General features: G+C 32.8%; 1 protein-coding gene across 2 annotated transcripts; it reads right to left on the bottom strand.

The window, feature by feature from the left end:
• Nucleotides 1-1,480: 1,480 nt before the first annotated feature.
• LOC114333028 (zinc finger MYM-type protein 1-like) lies at nt 1,481-18,068 on the bottom strand. 2 transcript variants are annotated; one of them, XM_050649095.1, is made up of 3 exons: nt 16,577-18,068; nt 16,179-16,494; nt 1,481-16,063 (listed from the first exon to the last, which is right to left on the bottom strand). In XM_050649095.1, the coding sequence occupies exons 2-3, from the start codon at nt 16,486-16,488 to the stop codon at nt 14,355-14,357; spliced, it is 2,019 nt and encodes a 672-aa protein (XP_050505052.1). In that variant the 5' UTR covers nt 16,489-16,494; nt 16,577-18,068; the 3' UTR covers nt 1,481-14,354. The 2 variants fall into 2 exon arrangements, with proteins under 2 accessions (XP_050505052.1, XP_028138644.2); XM_028282843.2 differs by having other exon boundaries at nt 16,179-18,068.
• Between the last annotated feature and the right edge of the window lie 232 nt (nt 18,069-18,300).

Genomic DNA, 18,300 nt, shown 5'->3' with positions numbered 1-18,300 from the left:
TAATTAACAGTAGCTCATCGAGCTAATGGGATGAGATTTATGAATGATCACAGAAACTGGATTGTTCAGCAGTGGAGTATTGTAATGTTTTCTGACCCGTTTTTGCCCGTTCTTGCTTACGATCTCCAGATGTACGCGAACATGTTTGGAGGAGACCCGAAGAATTATTTACACCTTTCTGTATTTCATCCAGAAGATTGGTGTGGAAGTTGGTGTAGAAGATATTATGGTATGGGCGGGTATTTCTTTCAACGGAAGCACCACATTAATTTTCATGAAACATGTATCTGGAGGAAAATATTGTCCCCTACACTCCTTTCGTTGGGGATAATTTCTTATTTATGCAGGATAATACGCTTCCACCCACTGCAAGAATCGTCATGGACTATCTAAATACTGTCGAAATTTCCGTTTTGGATCGACCCGCGTGTAGTCTTGACATGAATCCATTAGAACGTTTATGGGATATTTTAGAGAAAAATATTAAAAAGAGGCAACCATTGTCAGAAATGATTCTAGAGCTGAAAATAGGGTTGAATGAAAAATTGGAAATATAATCCGCAAGAGCATGTTCAACAACTTATTGCAAGTATTCCTAGGGGTATCGAAATCCTTCGAAGATGTAGGGGAGGCAATTCCTGATAATAAACTAAACCGAAAGAACACCTTTTATTAAATTACAGGAATTAAAATTTTATTTTATTTTACCCTTGTTTTATTTTTCGGACAATGTTAATTTTTTTAACTTACTACTTTCTTTTGCGTTGCTTATTTTTCCTATTATCACATTATATTTTTATTTTTTTTTTAAATATTTTTAAATAAACGATTTCTATTATTAATGTTTACTTGCTCGCCATTTAAACCATTTAACATCTTCATAATTTAAAAAAGCATACAAAATGCAAATATCTGAATTTTTTGACCAGGAGTGTATATTCGTTTGAACAACAATTTAGCGATGCAGTTTGTTGTGGCAATTAGTATAGATTGTGGCAATATATTGCATATTTGTGGTATATCAGAAGTATATTCTCGATATTATCTATATAAGATTAAATAAATTAGAGTATCGAATACTAATTGAGCTTTATCCAAAGAAATATTAAAATTTATCCGGTATAATAGCGGAACAAATGTTTTGGCTTCAGTATCTTAGAGATAGGATAATTTTCTGTTCCAATTATTTTTACTGAGCAGGAGATATTGAATTTCCAATTATGGTCATCGTTAAAATTCTTATAAAGGTGTTTCAATATAAGAAAATGTATGAAGATTCCCAATGTTAACAACTAGATTTTTTAATATTTATCATTCCCATTTTCGTTTATATAATTTGACGACCTTACATGAGCTGATATTTTTATATTATTAAATATTTTTTAATAATATGTTGATTATTATTAACTAGTGATTTTACTTATCGTTATGCGACGGGGACGGGGGATACAATCAATTGCACTCTACAGTCACTGCACTATTTTTTTTTACTTCCTCGTATTTTATTGTATCTCTCTCCAATTTTTTCTGACTCTCTCTAATTTATTTTTATTATATCGCACCTCCGCTCAAACAGTATCATAAGTCACAAAAGCAGTGTCGAGAAAACGACGTTTAAAATTTTTGCTAGAACTTTTTCGGGTTTACTTCAAAAACTGTTAAAATGAGTATAATAACTATTTTAGTCAGTTACAAAGGTTTCCGAAGCTCTAGAAAATAGTGTATTAATTTTGCTAAAAATATTTTTTTTGAGTTGTGACACTATACAGATAATATAACGAAAAATTTACGAAAAATTATTTATCTAAAGTGGCTCTTGCAGTACAGAATATAATATAATTATTATTATCGGTTAACATACTTGTACTTTTTAATTATGTTACTTTAAATACAACTAACAACATTAAACAAAAAATACTGCAAAAAAGATAAATAAGTAATACATGTGTTACTTTTCTTGAGCACATGCAGATTGTTTTGAATAAAGTAATCACATATACTGTCTTAACTCGACAAACTACGCTTTATAAACACCTTAGATAGACAAATTAATGCCTGACACAAGTCGATATAATATGACATTGTTTATGTTCAGTTCACCGTTGATTTTGGTTAATCATATAATGACTCTGGTGTCATCTAAAGAGAAATACTTGAACTATAAACGTAACATTTTTTGAGGTAAGAGTTTGTAGTTTTATTAAACTGTTGGTGCAATAAAACAGTTTTTTTTTTTGAGTTGTGACACTATTTGAGCGGAGGTGCGATATATAGACATATATTTCAAAAACGAAAGACAATAAATAACGGCGTTTGGTACTTGTGACAGAAGTGACTACTTCTTATAGCGCGTTATATACTAATTTGGGGGTTAATCAAATTTTATGTCTGCTTATTACTGAAGTATCGCCGTGCTATTATGCCATGCCATCTTCAATCTAAATCACATTCATGACAAATCGCTGGTATATAGTGATATTAAACTGTCTAGTGTTACGGTAGGTATATGACAACCATTTCGAATTAGCCGATTTTGGACTTTGTTTGGTCTACGTCTACTAAGTTAAATATAAAATATAATTTATTCATTATTTACATTTTCATCATTATCTTATATTTATGTTTAATTACTTAATTGTGATTATTATTATATGCATTGTAAAAATGAAATTACTGGTTTGGTGACGAATAAAAGTAGATTAGATACTCATTTTATTTTATTCTAGTCTATTTTATTCATCATCTTTTTATTTTTATTCATTATAATTATTATCTTGGGTAGCGATAAGACGTATTCGCTTTAAAAATTACAGGCTAGGTTAAAATATGAAGTAAATGTGGAAGATATAGGTACACTGATTTAAAATAATAAAAGATAAAAAGTTATTTAAAAAAGGGATTTAAAAAATAAAAAAAGTTCTTATTGACAGGGACACGAACTAATTCGCGGTCAACTTAAAAAATAAATAGATGCGAAGGTAGCGGCGGTTTTAGTAACGTCAATCTAAAGGAGTTTATTATAATTGTTTGTATCTGAAAATATCATGATTGTTTTTCGAATTTTCTTTGCAATTTCATCACATTTTCTCACATTTTAAACTTTCCTTGAACTTATACAAATATTTCAAAATCGAGATTAGCCAAATTGGTTCAGTTATTCTGGAGCTGTTATTAAAAAGATATAAAAATAATAAAAGGACGTTTATTAAACGTCATTTAATGTTCATATATCGACAAATGTCCAGGACAAACTACATGACGTGTAGCATTAGGATTTTATAAAATTAGATAACGTCAACAATTTTTTTTTCTACGGCCGTGCTACAACAGCCACTTTCCCGCACGCATTTCATTTCCGAAAATTACACTTTCCCGCACTAGTGTGGGAAAGTAGAATATCTTGTAATATGGCTTTATAATATATTATTATACGTGCAATAAACTAATATTTAGATATTATTTACTAATTTATTTCAAATTGATTATATTGTGTTCATGTTTTAATGAAATTAACGAGATAATTCGTTGAAATAGAATTATTTTGACATAATATTCAAAAGTTAAATCAGTAGACAACAAAGGGCTTGAATCGTCCTCATGGAAACCAATTTTATTTTATTGAAAATTTGGTTTTGACAACCTTGGCAGAAAACGTATTGAATAATTCAAGCATCAGCTTGCACCAGTGATACATTTGCAAAATGCCACGAATTGCTCGTTAACATTTAATATTACCAAGCAATAAGTAAAGACTTTCTTGATTTTCCAAATGATTAAATTTGCATACATTTTTGTATTACGTATTGTTGTATGTTGTATTTACTCGTAAATAAAAATTGATGTAACTGTTGTGGCTTTTTTCCAAACGTACGGCCGTAGAAAATATTTTGTTCCTAACTCATGCGGAAAGTGTCTTTCCCGCACTCGAGTGCTTGCTCGAACTCCGCTATTGCGTCGTTCGAGTCAACGTCAGACCTGTGCGGGAAAGTATCACTTTCCCCAATACTTAAGAAGATATCTATTCCCAAGTAGTATTTCAAGATTGTCCAATCTTTTCATATTTTCTCATAGCTTTTGCAGATGTATCTAACGAACACGGCTAGTAATATGACACCACTAGCGACAATCTTGTATTGCAGACGATTCTACCGTCAAGGCAGAATCGTCCCCAACTATTTACCATATTTTTAATAATATATTTTTGATTTCTGTACTAAAATTTACGCACACAAACAATTTCACAATTTTCTTAATTATAAAATCATGGACCTGACATTTTTTTATTTGACAAACTTTTTAATAGAGTTGTATATAACACAAAATCAACTAATTTTTAGTATTTGGTACTGCTAGAGAATATATCCGTTACAAATTACAGCTTGGATTTTTTCAAATTCGAAATTTTTATGCTTTTAAATGTAAACCATAAACATTTTTGCTAAATATCTCATAATTTGTGGCTTCGACTTGTAACAAATAACGCAAAAATGTAACCGACATATTCTCATTTTTAGTATAAATCATACTTCATAAAAAATAAATAATTGAAAAGTAGCTATGCTATTGTACAGACTTGAATGTCTCATTTTCAAGTTAACTTTTTTTTTTCAAATTCAACTAATAGAATAATATAAATTTACCCTGATTCAAATTATTATAGAATAATGCAACATTCCATGCACAATAGCCGCTGGTTTTCTTTGCATAATATTGACGATCAGAAATACAGAGCATTCCACTAGAAATATGTAAGGATATTAATTAAAACATTATATACCCGTACATATTTTCTGACAGTATCGATTAATGGGGGTATTTAAAAATCGACAAGTTTATTACTTAATAACAATCTCTTAATGGTTATAATATTCGATCAACACAACGGCCAATATTTTGGAGTGCTCTGTATACAAAACACAATTAAACCAATCAGTCTGAATACAAAATTAATGTTATTCTATACGGAAACATACATTTTAGCAAATCAATTTTTTGTATAAAGAGTTTTATGTATTAAAAGTTATCTTATACTTTCTGGTTCTAGAAAAAGTTCTCCATGACAACAGTCTCAGTCAGAGAAAATAAGAAATAACGCTATCTATGAACCGAACCCTTTTCACAAATCTGAACACAGATGTTACCTAATTTCTGTTTGTTTCAAATCGCACATCAAATATCCATTCCCAAAGCCTAAAGAAGAAACGGACATTAAAAGTAAACATTAAGAAAACCAAAATGATGCGAATCCGAAATAAACCAAAATGTACCTCAACCTTGCACAAAAACGGTCACATTTTAGAACAGTCAATAAATTTAAGTACCTGGGATGTTGGATCAGTAGCAGCCTGAATCCTGATCTAGAAATAAGATCAAGGATAGAACGGAGCAGAAAATGTTTCGAAAATATCAATCGACTTCTATGTGATTCTCGAATAGAACTCGAAGTTCTACTACGTTTATCAAAAAAGTCTGGTCGACTCTTCCCCATGCAGTTAAAACGTGCACTCTTAAAACATCAGCCGTAAATAAATTAGAGACTTTTTTAGTCTACTGGAGAGCCCCCAAAATCTCATGGACATCGCACACCTTAAACGAAGAAGTGCTACATAGAATAGGCAAGGAACCAGATCTTAACATAGTGAAAGTTAGAAAAACATCATACCAAGGCCACATACTAAGAAATAATAAATACCAACATGCTTAACTAATAGTGAAAGGAATGATTGAGGAAAAAAAGGACTAGGAAGGAAGAGACTATCGTAGCTAAAAGGCATCCGATAATGGACATTACTAAATTTTGAACAGTTAATAAGAACAGCTGAAGACAGATAAGAGTTTGAAATTGTAGTAGCCAACTTCCATTGAAAGAAGGCACTTTAAGAAGAAATTTAGCATTTAACTAGAGAACTCAGATACCTAACCTAAACTGATCGATCAAATTTATCTTACGAAGAAGAATATCGCTAGTGAAGTGAAAAGAAACAACTAAATTGGTCTGGGTATTGGCAAAACAAGTTCCTACACGGCAGAAAATAATAAATATGAAAAATTTATAGATGATTCTCGTAGTATTATCTAGTACTAGTACATTCAGAAGTTACTAGTATGAGGATTTTAGTGATAATATGGGTTGTCTGCTAAACGTGGGATGGGACCCTGAGACTGAAATAAAGAGCATAGTAGAACAAGCCAGAAATGCTTTTTTGAGGCTTCGTAATTTTCTGACTGATCGCAAGTGGATTTCAGCCTCCAATATAAGATGCTAAAGTTTTACGTTTGGCCTGTTCTCTTCTACGGAATGGAAGCATGGACGTTAAATGCAAGCTTCATTAACATTGAAATCTTTAAAATGTAGCGCCTGCGTGTAATCATGGACGGAGAGAGTCAGAAATAAGAAAGTATTAAGAAGAGAGGGCTTCCAGGATAAGGAACTTTTTAATTATGTAAAAAGTAAGAAGGCTGCATACTTAACCCTTAAACGCCCAACCTTTTATAGGTTCCATGTAAGCCCAAGGGTGGATAAAAAATACCCACCTCGAAAATAGCTAATATATTTATTGAGAGTTGTTACAAATGTTAGAAAATGAATTAAACAGAAGAAATGGAAAGAATGTTATGCATATTAAACACAGCATCTTCTAAAATATTAATGTAAACGATGTACAAACCTTACAACAAAATTACGATGTACACAAAAATTAACATACCAGTAAAAGCCAGTAATATAGATTTGTCGATTTTTTCGACATTCTTCCTTTACGTCCTCATTAGTGTGGCGAATAATTATGTCGATTATATAATTATACGTCTATAATTATGTGTATTATGTTTCTGCCAACGAGAATTTATATAGAAACCTTCAGCCAATTGTGGACTTTTTGTACCCACTCATATTTTGAATTCAATATATTAATTTTATTTTTAAAAATATCGGTAGTACCAAATTAACATTCGATAAAGGGTCGTCTTTTATCAATAAATAATTTTTGAAATATTTTGGAACACGTAATAAATATGTTATAAGGGAATACGCATTAGGTGGACATTTTTTATCCACCCTTGGGCGTTTAAGGGTTAAGGCACATACTACGAGGAGACGATGCACTTGAAATCCACAGCTATGAAATGTTTCACAATGCTGCTAAAAATATAATTATTTAATTCTGACTATCTAATATCTCACCTAACAGGACAATGTACGGTTGAGCTTAAGCATAAATGCACGGCATCTTAAGAAGCAGAAGTGATAATATTTAAGAAAAGGATATTATTAAATTCGTTTTTTGGTCAGCTATTCAAAAAGAAATTAGAAGACGGATTGAAATAGCAAGATCTGGCTTCATGAACATGCGTAAAATGCTCTGTAACCCCAAGCTATCAGTCACAATAAGATTGAGAACACTAAAATGTTATATGTGGTCTCGATTACTATGAGACCTGGACATTAAAACAGTATGGCGTCAACAAACTGAATTCATTCGAAATGTGGATGTACCGCCGAATGCTAAGAATAAGCTGGTCCAGCAAAACTACAAATGAATAATTACTGGATATATTGAACACACGTCCTCATCTGGTCAATACAATAAAAATTAGAAAGACGTCATATCTAGGACACATAATGCGCCATAGGGAATTTGAGCAGCCCCAGGTAATATTAGAAGGCAAAATCGAAGGTAAAAGGGGTATAGGAAGAAAGAAAAAATCCTGGCTCCGAAACATCAGAGATTGGACCCACACAACAGGGAATGCCTTGACCATCAAGCCCAGAACAGAGAGAAATTTGCCATATTGATCGCCAACCTCAATAGAGAAGGCACTAGAGAAGGAGGAGGAGATTCAGAAAGACAAAAGAGATTCAGAAAGATAACAAATACTATACGTTTTATCCTACGTTCATTCCTATGACAAGCTCGAGGTCTAAGTGATCGGTGGGTATGTGTCGTGTCGTCGCCGCTTGTCATTGGTTAGAAATTAACTTTTAACCAATGACAAGCCGTGCCGACACGATACACACACCGATGACTGTGACCTCGAGCTTATTTTGGGAATGAATGTAGTACAGGAAGAATTTCTGTACAGGTACGGACTATAAACAGAAGAATAGATTGGAAATAAAAAAGGTAAAAATGCAGACTTATTAATGCGATGGTATATTAGTAAAAACTTAAATAACTATTAAAGTCCAAATATATTTGAGTTTCAAAAATAAACATCATATAATTGAATTTTGACAGGTCTTTACAGAACAGAGATAACCAAACGGCAGAAATAAAGAGACGAACGAAGTTAGCCTGGGCCTCGTTTGGTAAGCTCAGCTTCATATTGAAGAATAAAAATACCTTTAATATCTAAAAACGAAACTCTACGACCAGTGTATTCTTCCGGTCCTCACATATGGATGTCAAACATGGACATTCGCAAAAGCGAATATGGATAGAATTGCGAAAACACAAAGAGCAATGGAAAGAAAAAAATGATCAACATAAGACTGTCAGATAGAAAAAAGAATTCCTACGTAAGAAATATCACAAAAGTTAAGGATGCTACTTGTCAAACCGCTAAACTAAAATGGAAATTCGCCGGTCATACTATTAGACAAAAAGACGAAAGATGGAATAAAATTATTACAGGGTGGAGACCATGGACATACAAATGAAAGAGAGGGAGACCACAGATGAGATGGGTAGATGACCTTAAACACCAAGCCGGCTCAAAATGGATGCACATGGCTCAGGATAGAGAAACATGGAGGAGCGAAGGGAAGGTCTATGTCCAATATTGGATGTTGCAAGGCTTATAGATAGATAGATAGATAATAAAAACCTATTTTATTTTGTTGCCTTAAAATTTGACTATTTTATTAGTATTACGATTAATTTCATACACAGACCGATTATATGTATACGCGTAACAAAAACTTTTTAATATCTCAGTATCACAAGAATTGAATATTAGTTTTACGCACTTTTTAAAATTTGGAAAAAGAAATCCAAGGGATGGGCCCTTCATAAAAATATCCTTCTAATCGGCCGTTTCTGGTTCACAATTCGAAAATAAAAATATCGACACAGGAAGTCATCTGTTGATATGAAGTGGGCGTGTCGTCTCGCTGAACGATTTAGTTTATTTTATTCAGAAAAAACACTATATTTAAATCACTAAGCACGCAATGTGAGTTTTTTGGCAGTCGACATTTTTTGCACAAAATCTAAACTAAAAGATGGTGTTCTATGTAATATTGAATTGCTACAAGATCAGTTCAATATTTGTTTCGCTACTTTCCAAAAAACTACAAGATCTTACAGTTAACAAACTTTATTTAGCATGTTCTCATTTTGTTATTCTACATAGGAATGCCAAATTTTGTTAAAAAATCATAAATGGGTTCAAACTGAACATTAACTTTTAATACTTTATATATCGAACCAATTAATTCACTAAATATATCAATTTATTCTATTTATTTTAACCAAATTAATTTTAATGGCCATAACCAATGATGTTCTCGATGCCATACCAATTAGTGCATATATTGAATATGTTAACTGTACAAAACAAGATTATTTCCATAGTTTTAGACCATACCATTTTTTGAATAAATGACACAACAAGAGGAAAAGATGATCCATTGGCAACAGACAAAATAAAAAGTAAACAATGGGGTTTTGGAAAACAGTCTTAAATGGGCACTGGACACGTTTATACAATTCATTCGTATATCGCACTCGAACATTTTAACGGATACGTCCAAATTTACATTCGATTTTGTATGCCGTGACACGATAAAAAATTTGAATCAAACGTCAGTGGCACTTGTGTCTAGGTACGCTCCTTTACAGAATTCGGCTTTCGTCGTTCATACTCAATATAAGCTCAGATGCCAGTTTCAGACGTTTGAAACCTCATCCCTTCACTACCAAAAAGTATCTGGGGTATCAATCAAAGGGCAAATGTAAAAATATCTTTATTATTTGGTAATTGGTTTCGATAACTGTTATTTTGATATATTCAGTATTAACAAATCTATCGAAACAAAGTAGCACCAGAACCAGCATAATATGTTAGGAAATAGTCAGCACATGTTATAGTATTATTCTAAATTCACAATCAAGATGCAGTAGAAATAAACAAAACCAAGACACCTTAAATGTTACTAAGAGCACTCCCAAATCATAATTTACAATGTAGAGTACATTGTTAATGCCAAATTATGATTTACAAAGTTTATACATTATAAATTATGATTCGGGAGTGCTGCTTGTAACATTTAACGTGTCCTGGTTTGTTTATTTCTATTGTATCTTGATTGTGAATTTAGAGTAGTCCAATCACATTGTCAGCAAGTTCTCCGCGTACATGGTGCGCTGTAATATTTATGCCAACTCCGAGTGATACATCTCACTATCACTTCTCAGTGAAGGATTTTCGAATATACATAACAATCTTTTGAGATAGTTGAGTATATTCAGAAGTCATCAGATACTACATCGTTCGTTACCTTAACATCTTCTCATCTTTGTGTATTGTTCTGCCACATCATTTTTTACTCTGTTTAACAGTTCATGAAATAATATTGCCATCGTAAAGTAATTAAAAAAATTTAGTTCATCCATTTTTAGCTGTCACATGTTTCTGGAAAGCCCCCAAATTATATATTTGCTTAACAAGATGTTTCCAATACCTTCTAATTCGTCTTTTTCGGCATTTTCTACACCAATTCATCGTACCAATATTATTGACATCAATATTCACCATTGCCACAAACTAACTAGGGCTTTGGGCTGATAACATTCGTACCGTATGACTGAATGTCTAGATTCGAATAAAATATCATTTCGAATAAATTATCGTACCGTTCTTGCCGTCTGAATTCGGATAAAATAACGTTTCAAATAAATTATCGTATAGGGCTCTGAACGGCCTGTTGAACCATCACTAAAGGACCTATGTTCGTTTAATGCAAGAACAGTATAATAAAACCTTTTGTTACTACCAATGAACAGAGATTTTGTATAGTGCAGTAAAAAGTCGATTTATTAACATGTTGAAACGAATAGAGAATTATAGGATAGTGGGAAAACACTCGAACAAACACAAAGAAGAAGTCCAACTATAAAAACTGAACACTCTTTCCTGTTTTCGTTAAATTCGCTAAAACTCTAAGTTTTAATCTTCTCCTTCTTCCTTCTTGTATATAGGCTTTAAAGCATGTTTATTCTTCAATATCAGCCTCCTAAATTGTTTAAATTACCGCACCATTTTCTTCTTGGTCTGCCAATACTTCTTGCGTCCATTTGGTGACTTATCTCGTGCTATTCGTACTATCCTATCCTCTGCCGTTCTACTAATGTGTTCGTTCCACTCCTGTTTACGTTTTGTCACCCATCCATTTATGTCTTCTACATTGCATGATCTTCTTATGTTTTCGCTTCTCTCCCTATCCAACAGACTTTTCCCCTGATATTCGTTGAAGTATTTTCATCTCTGTTGTTTCTAGTAATCGTCTCGTTTTAGATGTGTCAGGTCTTGTCTCCGCCGTGTATGTCAATATAGGTCTAATTGCTGCTTTGTAGATTCTTGCTTTTGTGTCTTGTCTCAGGTGTTTTTTCTTCCAGGTTGTGTCATTAAGAGATCCCGCCGCTTTACTTGCTTTTAAGCTTTTGTTGTCGTACTTCCTCTTCAACATCTCCGTTATATATATTCCCAGATGTCTAAACCTTGCTTCCTGCTTTATTATTTTCCCATCAATTTCGATTTTACATCGTAGTGGGTATTTAGATGTTGTCATGAATTTGGTTCTTTCTGCTGATATTATCACATTGAATTTCTTCGCTGTTGTATTGAATATGTGTGTTAATCTTTGGAGATCGTCTTCTGTCTCGACGATTAATGCGGCGTCGTCTGCATAACATAATAATTGGATTTATTTGTTCCCCATGCTGTAACCATGACCTTTACGTACTGGTTCTATTATTTCGTCCATTATTATATTAAAGAGAAGTGAGCTTAATGTAGATATCTACAAATTGAGTATTCATAGATATTCTTCTCCCCTCACTTATCAAATCCTCTAGTCATATTTTTTTAGAAGGCTGATTTCTCAAACGTTTTACTGATAATACATGCAATTTTTATTTTGTAGGTAATAGCGTATAACTTCTTTCTTTATTATAATATTTTGTATTTTACCACTCGATTCATATCCATTAAAATAATCCGTTATTATTACCATGCAACAATTATTTTATGTTAATTTGACAAGTATTAATGAAAGATATGAGCACCATATTACTCAGATATCTCGTTATTTTTCATTCTTCCTCTTCTTGACGTGCCTATCCGTGACGAATGTTGTCAATCATCATGACAATCTTTACATTATCTGTCGTAGCGCGGAAAAGCTGTACATATGTTGTGTGGAACCAGGTTCCAAGGTTCTTTAACCAGGAAGTCTTCTTCTTTCTAGACCTCGCTTCCCAAATATTTTTCCTTGCAAGGTGACTTGTAAGCTAGGAAGGCATATCTAGATTCATTTCGCATAATGTATCCGATAGTGATTAGTTCGTCTCGGTTCTTCTTCATTCTTCTGAGGACCTCATCATTTGTGACTCGGTTAGTTTACGGAATTTTATGTATTATCCTATATAACCACATCTCCAATGCTTCCAATTTTCTGCACATATTTTCGTTCAAGGTCCACGATTTAACACCATAAAAAAGAAGACAGAAGACGTAACATCGCAGCATTCTTACTTTGATTTCAAGAGAGAGGTTGTGGATCTTGAAGAAGGCTTCCATCCGGTTAGCATCTAAACATTCCGTATATGTATTTGGCACCTAGGACTTTTCTATTGGCTCTTTGCAGCACGCGGCCATATTTCAACCAATAGGCGGTGAGGCAAATCCGTATACGGAATGTTACTCGGTGCGAAATTCATATACGGAATGTTAAATATTCGTAGACCGAAAAAGACAACTTGTTATAAGAGTCAGTTAAAAAGAAATTGATTAAAATATTTGTATTATTCAATAAAAATGAAACAATTACAGTATTTGGAATGTTATTTGGTGCGAAATTCATATGCGGAATGTTAAATATTCGTAGACTAAAAAATACGACTTTTTATTAAAGTGAGTTAAATAAGACTACTTTTAAAATATTGTGTTAATGTATTATTAAAAAAAAATAATAAAACAATAATTATTACCTATATGGAATATTAAAGACGTTAAAAGGTTATTTTTTTTTTAAATTATTTGTATTAATTTTGTAAATATATTTTGTTTTATTCCTATTGAATTGTTTTATTTCTCTTTAATTATTTAATAATACATTAACAAATATTTAAAAACCAGTCTTATTTTAATTGAATGATAAAAAGTTGTATTTTTTTATCTACATTCCGTATATGAATTTCGCACCGAATAACATTCCGTATACTGATTTGGCACCTCGCCGCCTATGGGTTGAAATATGGCCGCATGCTGCAAAGAGCCAATAGAAAAGTCCTAGGGGCCAAATAGGATATACGGAATGTTTAGATGCATCCGGTTACAGTGCCGGTTTAACACAGTCTGCCGCCCGGTGCTGATACGGATGCCGCGCCCAGGCTCAAAAATATTTCTTAACTGTATTTCAATTCAACAGAACATATTTTGAATACAAGTTTATTAAAATAAAAAAAAACAATTACAACTTTTTTTGGTTTCAAACTTAAATGAAAACTAACAATATACAAGGAAAAAATTAAGGGCGAACTTCACAAAACTTGAAGGAAAAACTTCAAGTAAAATAAAAATTTACTTAATAAAATTCAAACAGGGAACATTAGGTAGGTAAGCAAATACCTTTACTATTGAAAAGCTTGTTTTCTTGATTTTACTGAAGCGAAGTTTTCGATGATATCAGTTATATTTAATTCATTTAGCAGGTCCTCGTTAATGGATAAGACTGCTAAGGAGTTCAAATTTTCTTGGGAAATTGCATTTTACCCTTTACCCTTTCTAGTGTCGAAAGAGAGCGTTCGCCACTTGCATTTGCGACCATTATGGAGAAAAAAATACGCAGGCAAATATTAACGTTTGGAAATGAAGATATTAATTTATTTTCGTATAAAGCCTGTACCAATTCTAAAGGAGTGTATACTTTTAATTGGGGAAGAGACGTTAACAAATGATTTAAATGAACACATTCTTGGGGAAAATACTCGTCCAAATCCTCCTTGTAGTTTTGGTGTAATTCGGTTGCCGATCTGAAAATATCTTCATCTTCCGTAGCTTTTAGTTTAAACAAAAATTCAAATGCTCTTGAACAAGATTTATAACTATCAGATCGGCGAATAATCTCCGACTTAAGATTGTCTATTATACAAACATAACATTGTGTTCGCATTTTTTCTTTTTGGCTTAAGCTTGCCTCCGAATTCATTTCTCCTAATTGCAATTTTTTTGATAATCCTCTTCTCAGCATAATTTTCGTTCCCTGTTAACAACATTCCTAAGACCTCGTAGTGATCAAAACGATCACGTAAGAAATCAAAGTAATCTGCTAAAGATGATAACAGATGAGCGGTTGTGCTTAAATCCATATTTTCCTTTTGTACTGATTTATTCACTTCATTAACCCTTTGTAAAACGTCAAGCCAAAATGATAAAATTATTCCGTTTTCCAACAAATCAAGTTTTTCCGATAGAGAAGCTGCTTCAACTCTTACTATGTTTTTCTCATTTATATCCGTTGATATTCCAATCAAACATGTTTTAATCAAACCGTAATTGCTTTTTAACGCTTTTACGGCATCAAAACGAGAAGACCAACGGGTTGTATTCACTCTCTTAGGTAACAGTGTCTGCCCCGACTCAGCCGAATCCTTTATTGCACGAGACAATAACTCCCACCTATGTGTAGACACGGAAAAAAAATTGTAGATAGCTTGTACCAACATAAAAAAAAATGTTGCTTCCAAACAACAATCTGCTGCATTTTGGACAACCAAATTTAAAGAGTGAGCAGCACACGGCACAAAGATAGCTAAATCATTGTAAGCTTTAATACGTTCTTGCAAACCAGAATACTTTCCACTCATATTACTGGCATTGTCGTAAGACTGGCCTCTACAGTTCTTAATATCTAATTTCAAAGACTCTAACATCCCAATAACTGTTTCCTCAAATTGTTGTGAGCTATGCCCAGTGTTTTTATAAAATCCCACCAATCTTTCCACGGGATTCCCTTTATTGTCACAATATTTCAAAATCACTGTAAGTTGGTCATGGTGTGTTATGTCAGGTGTTGAATCTACACTTATAGAATAGTATTTGTTTGCCTTAATTTGTCTCACAATTTCATCATTGACTCGATTGGATAAAATATTCAGTAATTCGTTACATATAACTTTTGATAGATATGACGTTTTGCCCTTACCTAAATTTGCTCGTTTATTAATATGATCTTTCAAAAATGGATCATATTCTGACAATAGTTTCAGTAAACCTAAGTAGTCTCCATTCCGTTTTTCGCTAATTCTTTCATGAGTACCTCTAAATGCCAATTCCCTGGTAGCCAGAAACTTTATTACACTTATGATTCTTTCTAGTACTTTCATCCAATATTCTTTCGCAGTGCTAATTTCCTTTTCGAGTTCTACATCAACTCTTCCTTGCTTTAATAAGCGAGTCATATACATTTTCAGATTATCTATATGATCATTGGATCTTTCATGTTCGTCTAATCTTTCCTTACTTTTATTCCATAATGAAAATCCTGTTTTAAATTGGTTCTTTTTATTTCCAAATAATACACAATAAAGACAAAATATATTGCCAGTGCTCTCGGAGTAAATTGCCCAATCGCGGCGAACCACTTCTCCATTAACAAGTCTTTTATAAAATATTTGCTTACCGGCATACCTGTGTTGTTCCCCGAAATTTCTTTTTGACATTGAAAAGTCCATATCTGTAAGATTCTGTTCGACCCATTTTTCTAGAATTATTTCTGCATAATTATGGGAATCTTGCCAAAGTGCCGGATCTTTAAAATTAAGTAAATCCTGTTTTGGATCTGAAAAGAAATTAAAAAAAATTATTTGTCATTGTCCTGTTTTATTTACCATTTGTAAAGGCACCGTTATCTTTTTGCATTTTAGCCTCGTTAAAAAAATTTAAATATGCCTTACCCGAGTTACTGGTGGTTGCTTCTTCATATTCTAATACTTTTGAAACAGGTGATACTAAGTGCTCTGGCTCTGGCACTAATTCTGAAGTCTCCAAAATAAGTTCATGTGGTTGAATATGAATATATTTATCACTAGTAGCACTAGAACTACTACAGGGTTGGGAAATATTTGTAGTGTCGTCTTCTTGATTTCCATCAGGTGTAAAAAATGCTGTCATTTTGGGTATACCTTTCAAAATTTTATTTTGTCTTTCTTGCTTTTCTTGTTTCCTTTTATGCCAGAAAGATCCAGGTTGTTTCCGCCCTTCCATATTTTTCTATTGAATATTGATTATATTAATGTTTAATTTACAAATTATAATTACCTATACAGTTTCAAATGTAAGTCAAACATCTTACCTTAGTTTAGTTGTACGTTTGTAAGTATTTCTATTTCTACTCGTATTTATACAACTGCCTGGTCTGTATTAATAGGATAGAACAAATTTTACTAATCAACTCTACTGACCTACGCCTTATTATTTTCTGGTTCAAGTGTTCAATAGTAAGCAGTTTCTGTTTTGTTATTTCGGTGCGGCGCGCCGGCCGGCACCCGTCAGGCCGTCTGCCAACCCAAACGTGTATTTTGCGGTGTTCGCACATTATTCTTAATATAAGCTGTAGAATGATATAATTTTACGGCGCGCGGCATGTTTGTACGTTATCTGACATTTAGATAACATAAACTGAACACAGTGCATAAACCATATACACGTTAATACGTGTATATGGTACGTCGACGTTAATAATAATAATTTATTTATAAATTATTGTTAAGTTTTCAAGTTAATGATAAAACAGAAAAAATTTTATTATTATATCATGTGGATTGTATGCAAATTTTATTTTACCATAATCATATAATTTCGGAACAGCACGCGCTTCGCGCGTACCGCCCTAGAACCTTCAACCGCCCGGTGCTACAGCACCCAAAAGACCCCTGGTTAAACCGGCGCTGTCCGGTTAAAGTTAACCTAGCGTTTCCGATGCACGCTCTTATTTCTTGGTTGTTGATCCATTCCTAATTTATTGTGGTAGGGGAGAGTCGGCTATTGGTGTGCACCTAAGTCATATTCAGGATATTTCACAAACTTGAAACATTTCAGTTTCCAAATTTTTTGAAGATATACTTCAAAGGCTTAGGTATATTGGTAGGGACCGCATTTAATGAATGGTTGAGCAGTAGAAGAGTGAGAGGCGACATTTCCAATTAGTGTAATGCGCAAAATTGCCCGACCTATTCGGCTAATGTAGCTTATTAAACATAAATATTAACAGAACAAACAAATATATGCAAAAAGATAAGAAACCAAGTTACAGATATGTTAAAAAAATCTAAGTATTGCAGAAGTCACAAATATATCCTTCTGGACTATCCTGTCGTATACACATGGCATGAGATCATTGACAATATATCGAACACTCCCACCATACCTCGTCTTTTTTGCTACCATCACCACAATACACAGAAGTCATTTTGATCTGACACGAGATCTTCCAACTCATCACTATATGAAATAACTTCGGAGCTGTTGTGATTAAAAATTTTCCTTTTTGTACCTTTTTTCAATTTCGTGGTTTTCTCATTGCCCCTTTCTCTACTTTAACGGTTATTTAACGCTCGTTTACGTTTTATGACGCAGTCACAAAACGTTAAAAATGCCTTTATATACCTGGTCGTCTAATGGTGCACAATGCGCACCATTAGCCGACGTTACACTTCACCACATAACACAAAATTTGATAAAAACAAAACGTAATCGAGCAAAACTAACTATATCAGTGTTTAAAGTGATAAATAAATAAAAGATGTAAGTACTATTTAAGCTATACAGGGTGGTTCATCTTATTCGCCTCGGTCTCTGTACAGAAAACCATTTGATATTTTAAAAAAATTTCTTCACAGAAATATACAGGGCCTTTAATACTACAACCTAAAAATAATGTGAATTATACAGGGTGTTCCAAAAAAGAGTGGTATATCAAAGTTATATTTTTTCTTATGGAATGCCCTATATCTGATGACATTATTGAATTGACCTTAAAAAATAAGCTAAACTTTCATAAGGGTTCCCTATACCTAA

This window comes from Diabrotica virgifera, chromosome 4, assembly GCF_917563875.1.
Source record: "Diabrotica virgifera virgifera chromosome 4, PGI_DIABVI_V3a".
Lineage (NCBI taxonomy): Eukaryota > Metazoa > Arthropoda > Insecta > Coleoptera > Chrysomelidae > Diabrotica > Diabrotica virgifera.
The sequence above is the reverse complement of the archived record's forward strand: the minus strand, read 5'-3'. Positions and strand labels throughout refer to the sequence as shown.

What these genes read in the sequence shown, in the direction of transcription:
- LOC114333028 (XM_028282843.2), bottom strand. Translation starts at nt 16,488, where the DNA reads ATGGAAGGGCGGAAACAACCTGGATCTTTCTGGCATAAAAGGAAACAA. An exon ending in AGCAACCACCAGTAACTCGG is followed by an intron (nt 16,064 to 16,178) that starts GTAAGGCATATT and finishes ATTTCTTTTCAG; the next exon opens with ATCCAAAACAGGATTTACTT.